The sequence below is a fragment of the Triticum aestivum genome, chromosome 4D (genome assembly GCF_018294505.1).
Source record: "Triticum aestivum cultivar Chinese Spring chromosome 4D, IWGSC CS RefSeq v2.1, whole genome shotgun sequence".
In the NCBI taxonomy this organism is placed as follows: Eukaryota; Viridiplantae; Streptophyta; class Magnoliopsida; order Poales; family Poaceae; genus Triticum; species Triticum aestivum.
The window spans coordinates 353,563,460-353,572,349 of record NC_057805.1 but is presented as its reverse complement, the minus strand read 5'-3'; the positions used below and the strand labels follow the sequence as shown (position 1 = coordinate 353,572,349).

Sequence of the window (8,890 nt, the reverse complement as noted above, 5' to 3'; positions counted from 1 at the left end):
AAAGCGAGGCCGAGGTCGGTGCACATAGATGCGGCGAGCGCGGAGATGCCCTGTCGCCGCTAGAGAGGAGGCAGGCGGTGAAAGTGGGCAGATGGGAGGGGCAAATTTCACCTATAGACGAAATTAAATCACAGAATGAACTGTCCGTGAAACTATTTCACGTGGCTGACCCGTGGCGCCTAGCTCTCAGGCGCTGCACGCTGCACTAGTGCAACGCCTAAGAGCTAGGCGCTACACTATATAGTGTGGCGCCTAACTCTCAGGCGCTGCACACTGACTTAGTAATTTTTGGATCACACGGGTGCGACGCTGGCCATGTAGCGCCTATCTGTGCGGCGTTGCACAATGTAGTGTGGCGCCTTCGTGTCGGGCGTCACACAAAAAGGTCAGCCGCGTGAAATAGTTTTACGGACAATTTATTTTGTGATTTGATTTCGTCCATAGATTAAATTTGTCAAATTTGTCAAATTTGCCAAATTTGCCATGGGGAGGCCGCTCGATCCCTGGTGCTAGAGCGACGACTCAGTCGCTGGTGATGGCGACTAGTAGCGACCACCGGCGCGTCACACGGCTTGCTGGATCGACGGCTGGAGTTGGGGAGGAAGCAAGGCAGTGGAGTGGCGAGGGTGAGCCGGTGAGAAGATAGGACAGGTAGATGCGGCAGGGAGAGGATGTGTTCGCAACGATGGGCTTCTATCCCGAACGATCTATCGCTGATGTGTCTGTCACCCCGTACTTTAAGATTCGTACCTTAATCCAGTGGTCTTTATAGAAGACAGAAGATATCAATTACAAGAGAACCTAACCTATCGGCATTGTGAACAGTGATAGATACAAACCACACCGATGCGTGTGTCTTGGAACTTTTGTGAGAGACTAAGGGCATCTCCAAGGCGGACTTGCAAACCACCTGCATCCGTCCAAACCGCGCTGTCGGACCGCGGGAGCCATCCAACGTGGGTCTGTATCGGTCTGCGGGGCGGTCCGGACATGATTTCTCTCGCAAAACAAAGACAAAAATGGGGAAACTTTGCGGGATTCCGGTCACGCGAAACATAGGAATCTGTCACCCCAGGCCCACCCAAAACCCTTCCCAAACCCTGCGACTCCATCGTCCCCATTTTCTCTATTTCCTTGTTCCTTTTTTCTCTCTTGCAGTCGCCGCCGCTCCACCATGCCACACCCCTGCCGGAAATATGTGTCTCCGTCACCGCCAGTGATCCAGCAGGCCTCCACCCCGCTTCTCCTCCGTCTTCGTTCAACCCCTGTTCTCTGACCGCCCCACTGGGTACCATCTGCTACTGCTATTCTCACCATGCCCAGCAATTTTTCGATGATTCACCGGAACTGAAAACAGTTGTCCCTTCTTCTTTCTAGCAATGGATTCCGATTTGGAGTACATATACGAGAAGTATGTTGAGTTGTCCGACGGCTCGTCATACGAGGAGGGGTACTCCGATGAGACGGTGATGATGCAGGTTGTCCTTGAAGACGCAAAGCGTGCGGAGGAGCATGTTCTCAATTTCAAGGGCTCGATCAAGGCTCATGGAGTGCTCAACCGCAATAGGGCGTGCGGCCATTTGACACTGATGGCTGACTACTTTGCCCCTGATGCACTATTCGCCAGCGTTTTCGGATGCACAAGACTGTCCTCAATCGTTTGTACCATGGCGTCCGATCCTACGATGAATACTTCATCCTGAAGAAGGACGTCGTGGGAGCGATTGGCTTCTCTAGTTACCAGAAGTGCACGGCCACACTCCGGATGCTTGCATATGGCACGGCCGCTGATTCGTGGGACAAGTACCTACGGATGTTTGAGAGCACATGCGAAGATGCCATGGTCAGGTTTGCAACTGACGTGGTCGAGGTGTTCGGACTCAATACCTGAGAGAACCAACTATGACAGACACCGAGAGGCTCCTGGCAATCTCAAAAGCAAGAGGATGGCCAGGTTTGCTTAGATCTCTTGACTGCATGCATTGAAAATGGAAGAACTGCCCGAATGCTTTACAAGGGCAATATCAGGGTCACGTTAAGAAGCCCACCATCATTCTTGAAGCGGTTGCATCATATGATCTTTGGATTTGGCACGCTTTCTTTGCCATGCCCGGGTCTCACAATGACATCAATGTGCCGCAACGATCGTCGTTGTTTGCGAGGCTGACTGAAGAAAAAGCTCCTCCTTGCCACTATAATGTCAATGGACATGCGTACAACCTGGGCTACTATCTGGTTGGCGGTATCTATCCTCCATGGTCTACCTTTGTCAGCACCATCTCAAACCCCGTTGGCGAGAAAAAAGCTCACTTTGCCCAAAGACAAGAAACAGCTAGAAAGGATGTCGAGAGGGCATTTGGAGTTCTGCAGGCCCGTTTGGCAGTTGTTCTTGGACCTACTAAACAATGAGATCCGTAAACCTTGTGGGAGGTGATAAAATGTTGTGCGACCATGCACAACATGATTGTCGAGGATGAGGGTGACGATGCTGCCGCAGCTCTGGAATTTGAGAACTTGGGTGATCCTATCCAACTTCCGGACCAGAATCCGGCCACATTTGAGAAGTTTATTCAAATGCATCAACAAATTCGGCATCAACCAACTCACAAGCAACTGAAGGAAGATCTGATTGAGCATCAACAATGTTGGGATGTAATATTTGAACTTTTTAAAATTTGAACTAGTGTTGCATGCAGCTATTTGAACGTATGTACCATTTGCATGTGGCTATTTAATCGTGTGGACTTGAAAAAAAGAAAGGAAAGCCGGATGTATGCGGCTACGCTTGAACGGCGCCCTCCCGCATAGTGGCAGAGACAGGGGGACCAGCAAGGGCCCTGGCCCCCCCTAACATCATTGTTTTAAGCCTAATACTCATGTTCATAGAAGATTATTTGCTGCTAAAATGGTGTATTCAAGTGGACTGGCCCTCCTTAACAAGGAATATGAACACTCGGCCCTCCTCATTGGATTTTTCTGGCTCCGCCACTGCTCCCGCATCCATGTCCGTGGACGGGTTCCCCTATCCGCGGACGGATGCGAGAGAAAATTTGCGAGTTGATGTTGAAGATGCCCTGACGGCCTGACCAAGCTAATCATGGAACATAGAGATCCCTGTTTCTTTGGCTCACCAAGCAGATGGCGGAACACCCATCAGCTGAGCACAAGCGTTGCTGCACTGAGCTAGCCATGGCTGACAGCGCGCCAGCGCTGCTCGTGCACTGGTGTGGTCATCAACAAGCTGGAAAAGCTCCAATGGGGTTGCCCAGATGGAGAAGGAAGCGGCTTGGCCGGCCAGGACAACCACGTGCTCGTCGGTGTCGTAGCAAGGACAGCCGCGTTCTCGTCGCTCGTCGGTGTAGGGACCAGCCGAGACGGGACGGCCGCATGCTCATCGGCGCAGTGTCCAGACGGGACACCATGGACGGCAGCACCACGGCAGCTACGCGCAAACAGTGAGGCGTCGACGCAACCCTCAACCAGGCAGACAACGCCATGGAGAATTCTTCCACGATCAAGTTTATTTTTAGCCCTCCCCGCAAAAAAAAAAAGTTTATTTTTAGCCCGGGGATATGGTGCAATTACCGTTTTCTCTTGGTCAAACTCAAACCAAATGCACAGCCAGTTTGCTCAGGGAAGCTTACCTAGGGATCAGCCCGGGATCCCGTACTTTTCCCGTGCGCCTAACGTGCAATGTGAACTAAGAGTTGAGTTCGAAACACATTTCTACTTATGAAGTACGATTAATTTGAGGCGCACGCCAAGGCCATCTCAGTCGACGGCAAGCACGCCGAGGCCATCTCCAGCCACCTGTAACAGCCGGTCCAGCTTTTCTTAATGACAATCAAAGCACCCGCAACACTTGAGCTCGTCTGCACTTCGTTTTGTGTTCCAAATCTGCCATCACACAACGACCATACAGCCATGCATGTCTGAACTTGAAAGAATTATTTACTGCTCCTTAGTCATCTTTAGGGAGAAGAGGAAACAACTGAGGGATGAAAGAGGTCGTCCTGTGGAGGAGGGCCTTAGATGTTGTGCCCGAGGCATGGAGCGGCGCAGCTTCCTTAAGAAGCAACAGAGTCGACGACGGATGGCAGAACAGCTCAAGGTAGTTGGCAACCTGGCTAACAATGGGGCCATCAACAGACGGCTGCGCTGGGCAGTGGCTGTGCATTCGTTAGGGAGGGCAGACGATATGGAAGATTGAAGAGAGATGGGAAGGCGAGCATACGCCGGCTCCAGATGCGCCTCTTCTTCCCCATCTCAGGCGATATGGAAGGGTTGCTGCAGGATGCCCAGAAGCATTTTTATATAGAGAAAAACCATGCTTTAAAAATGTTCGGACCTACACATCGCTACCTACCTAAACCAACTCACGTACCAAAAACACTCTTATATTATGGAACAGAGGGAGTACGTTCAAACATCTGCATTGGTAGTTTCACCTGGGCACAGTCGTGCTACTTGCAATCTGCAACAGCGTTCAGGTTCGAACGCTGCTACAAAGCCTACGAGTCACACATCAGGCCATCGATGCAGGGAGCAAAAGTGAACACCACCATTGAATAGTTCGGCTGTCGACTACCGTCCGTACAGCAGTTTCGTTCAGGTTCTCACTAAATAAAAACCTCTTCAACCACAAAACGCAGATAGAAGCCACATTGTATATAAAATATTTCCTAACATGCATAATCCTTTATGGCAAAAAAGGAACCATAGCGAAATGCCATTTCCTCGGAAGCATAAAATCCAACACAGCACAATCTAGTATATGGCAGTTCCAAACAAAAGAAGCAACAAAACAATACTAAAACAACGGAACGTCTACCAATGCAACACTTACCACATTGGAATAGAGAAAAACTAAAACAAGCAACTCGGTACTTCAGTGGTTTATCATGCCACCGAAAATTCTAAGCTGATTTGGCCAACTTCAAGCCAACATTCATCTGCAATCATGCAACCCAACAGCAAAATTCGAACCTACGCTTCAGATCCCCGGCAAGGAACAAAGATATAGTTGAATAGATCAGCCAGATTAGTTGGGTTCCAAATAATATTTCGAGCCTAGTTGGCTGCAAGGGGGCCAAAGGGGCGTCCAAAGAATGGAAAATCTGTGTACCACCAAACCAATTGACAACCCTCAACTGTTAGCAGATCGCAAAGCAAGATTTGCACCTTAATGCTTCTTCAGTAAAGAACCCCAACTAGCGAATCCACCATACTCGTATCAGACACTTTATTGACCCCTGAAGAAGGAAGATCACGCAAAACTTCCAGCTGGCATGTGACTCGGTACATGAAGAGAATATTGCTAGATTTGCACCTTGATTAGGAAGAAGCACAATTAGCAAAGCCACAATAACCATACCAGGCAACTTGTTGAGCACCTGGCGAAGGAAGATCACACAATCTCTCCAGCTGGCATGTAGCTTTGCTATGGGCAAGAGAATAAAGCAATGCTAGCATAATAACACAAGAGTAGCAACCACCTGCAATTTGAGAGAAAAGGATCATTAAACCCATGAATAAAGTATACCAACTAACTGAAGAAATGTAAACAGATAGGGAAACATACCTCTTACTAAAGATGGCTGAAGCTTAAAAGATCGTTCAGCGGGGAAACAACGCCCAAAGACCACCCAAAATAAGGGTTTAGCTTGATCACCATGACACATCTGAATTTCAGCCTCTAGATGGGCGGCAAAGGAATGTGAGCACCTCATACATCTTCAATAACTTTCACATGCGGAGCAACTTGGGTGGTCCTTAGTCCTTGCGCTCCTCAAGGAAGGCAGAAACTAAAGGCAATCAAGTAATGTTCATAACAGTAGTGTTCACCGGTATCCACTCAACTCTAGTTCTATGTAGACACATAACCCATACAATTCAGTAAGCCAAGAACCTGACAAGTAAAAGGTTTTGTTGTCCCTTGAACATATAGTAGCACAAAAAGCGGGAACAAAGGGGCACCCTTCAAATTTCATGTTGAATATCAACGCTGCAAAGATGTCGATTTATTCGGTGGTCTGCATCGGCGTCGTACCCTGTGCATGGTACTTCTCCAACTCAGCATCAAGTTCTTCAGCAGACCTTGGCTGGCTACGCTCTTTCCCACGACGACCGCCAGATCCACTGCCTCCGCCACCACCACGACGACCCCTCCCACCCCTTGCACGGGGTCTGTTCTGTGGCAAACTAGCTGAGACACCCCTTGGTGCACTGTAACAAATGAAGCGGTGTACGGTAAGGTGGGAAAATCTATTACTAACAAACAAAGCAATAAAAGGTGCACCTATAAACATTCAATAAAGCAGAAAAATGGTGGAACATGATTAATATGCTAGATAACCTAACCAGCTAACTATGTAGACAAAGATGAATTCTTGAAACTGAAATTCATAATTCATTTCTGCTAATACCCCTACAAACTAAGAACAAACTAAATGTGATGCCATTGCAACACGGCGAGCACCTACTTGTTATATAATGTCTCCTGAAATATTGGGCGATATATAACGGAACACCTCTGCGATATATAATAGCAATTGTATTATCACCAATTCACCATCCACAACATTTAATATCACACAAGACTTTATGACCAATTCTGGCAAACAGGCAAATTCAGATACTTTAATTGCAATAAATTGAATCCACAAATATGTAATGCACCAAATCTAACATACCTCTTAGCAACATTCCTAGCATAGGTTCCATTATTGGTTGGTAGTGCAGCTGGAGCAGTAGGAGTGTTAGTCCCAAGTATCTCTATTTTCATAGGCTTGCCATCAAGTTGGACATTGTTGTATTTCCTCAGCGCTGCAACAGCATCACCACGCCTTGCAAATATAACCTCAGCTGTTCCCTGCAGAACATAAGTACTGTTAGGCATCACACAGAACACACACATGGAAAATGGAACAAAGAAGTACCTTAGACCTCCCACTTCGGTCATAGTGAATCAAGCATCGCTTCACATCACCCAGCTCGGAGAAAAGCTCCTGAACCATTCAAAGAAAAAATAACTCAGAAACAGTACCTTATGAACAAGAAACTGCAAAAAGCATTTTATGGAGAGCATATCAACATTTAAGTACACTATACAAACTGAGAGACCATAACAAGAAAAAATTCCAAGTGAGCGTCAACTTATGAAGTAAGCAATAAGATATGCAAAAAAATCATCAATTAAACGAATCAAATCGAGACTGCCACAGCGCAACTGAAAACATAATCACGCCAGTAAAGAGGTCACACCCTTCGAGACAACCATTAACGATTAATTACAATTGAGAACTAAAGTCCTATTCACAGGAACAAGCTAAGAAAATTCAACAACGCAAGACTGCTAGCACGACCAAATCACAGTTGTGGTACTGAGTCTGTGCCAGATCTATAAAATAGCTTGACTGATACAAGCTCCAGGCAAACTATGAGATTCTTTGAGACCAACTACGTACTAAGAAGCAGCCAAATTACATGAGCAACAACTGGACATGTAGATCCGCGACGTATATACCTTGAGGTCCTCGGTTGAGACGCCGAAGTCCAAATTGGTGATGAGGAGCTTGGTGCCGGTCTCGATAGCAGAGACCCTCCCGCCGCCGCCGCCTCTGGCAGAGGCGTCAGAGTACATGTCGTGCTGCCACGCCGATTCCGGGGCCTGGATCGCGTCACACCAGAGTGAGAAAACCACCAGATCATCCTCCCCCGCCTCGGCGAAAACGGAAGACTATCCTCCGCCGACGGCGCAAGGCCTAGCCCGTGCGATTCGTTCGTACCTTCGGCGGCTGGTAGGGCGCCGCCCTGTTCCCCGACCTCTTGAAGGCGCGCCTGTTGGGGCGGACGCCTCCGGCGGCGGCCGCGGCCGCGCCGCTGCCGGCGGCGGCAGATCCAAGGCGGCCCTCGCGGCGGCGGCCACCCCCGCCGGACGAGGAGTTGCCCTTCTTGTTGCTCTTGATGATGTCCTCGAGGGACATGTCGAGGGACTCCGCCATGGCTGCGCGGGCGAGCGAGCGGATCTGGCGCTAGGGTTGGGAGGGGGAGCTCGGCGACGGGGAATCGAGAATTGGTGGGGGAAGCTGATTAGGGTTGCCAAGTCGTGGGGCGTTGGGGAATTTGGGAGATATTTTTGCGGGAGGCGGGCGCGGCGCGATAAAATAGTAGGGGGGGGGACGCGTAGGGAGAACGCGTGGTGGTGAGGTGGGGTGGGGTGGGGGTGCACGACTCACGACTCACGACCCACGCGGGCGCGACGGGGATTGTTTTGGCTGGGTCGGTTCGGGCCTTCGCGGTCGGACCGGACTCTACTACCTTGGTGGGCTCGTTCTTCCTTCCTACAAATTCCATTATGCCAGACCACTTTTTATTTCCTGACATCATTATGCCAAACCAGTTTAAAAGCAGAACTTGTTTGTTCTGCTCAAGAAAAAGGCAGAACTTTTTGTTGTGCGGGGAAAACCAACCGGAACTACTTACAATTAAAAAAAAACAGAACTATCCGAATCGGGGTATGGCTTCCGCTTGCCTTTTCCGAGTTGAACTCGGCAGCTTTAGGCGACCATGAGAGTGGCGTTCGTATGACACTAGACCATCTACAACAGCATTGGACTAATATGAGCCCCTATATGTCCACAAACAGCGGCCTCCCACCCCTCATTTGTCCGTGTTCGTTGGTCGCAGCCGTCTTTTGCATATCCAAACCCCTACATCCATTTGCAATCTTATACAGTGTAAATAAAACGACGTAGATAGATATCATAGCACAACATCGGGCATAGCAAGTTCATCATTACAAATCGAATATACACAAAAGATGAATAGTTCGATTGACCTACTAGACAACTACGACTAGAAGCATACTAGATAGTTTGTCGGAGTTCAC

At 48.8% G+C, this 8,890-nt stretch overlaps 1 protein-coding gene across 3 annotated transcripts; it reads right to left on the bottom strand.

Moving 5' to 3' along the window:
• Positions 1-5,717: 5,717 nt before the first annotated feature.
• Positions 5,718-8,142, bottom strand: LOC123097880 (THO complex subunit 4A). Of its 3 annotated transcripts, none has more exons than XM_044519728.1 (6): positions 7,788-8,142; positions 7,526-7,669; positions 6,939-7,007; positions 6,693-6,871; positions 6,483-6,532; positions 5,718-6,225 (listed from the first exon to the last, which is right to left on the bottom strand). In XM_044519728.1, exons 1-6 carry the CDS (start codon positions 8,001-8,003, stop codon positions 5,999-6,001), a joined length of 885 nt encoding a protein of 294 aa, XP_044375663.1. In that variant the 5' UTR covers positions 8,004-8,142; the 3' UTR covers positions 5,718-5,998. The 3 variants fall into 3 exon arrangements, 2 of the variants coding, with proteins under 2 accessions (XP_044375663.1, XP_044375664.1); XR_006447504.1 differs by having other exon boundaries at positions 6,120-6,225; positions 6,483-6,613; XM_044519729.1 differs by lacking the exon at positions 6,483-6,532 and having other exon boundaries at positions 7,788-8,141.
• Positions 8,143-8,890: the final 748 nt, after the last annotated feature.

Excerpts from the sequence above, each read along its gene's own strand:
- LOC123097880 (XM_044519728.1), bottom strand. The coding sequence starts at position 8,003 with ATGGCGGAGTCCCTCGACATGTCCCTCGAGGACATCATCAAGAGCAAC. Across the intron at positions 7,008-7,525 it reads TCTCAACCGAGGACCTCAAG|GAGCTTTTCTCCGAGCTGGG; the intron begins GTATATACGTCG and ends TGAATGGTTCAG. Across the intron at positions 6,533-6,692 it reads GCTAGGAATGTTGCTAAGAG|AGGTGTTCCGTTATATATCG; the intron begins GTATGTTAGATT and ends TATATATCGCAG.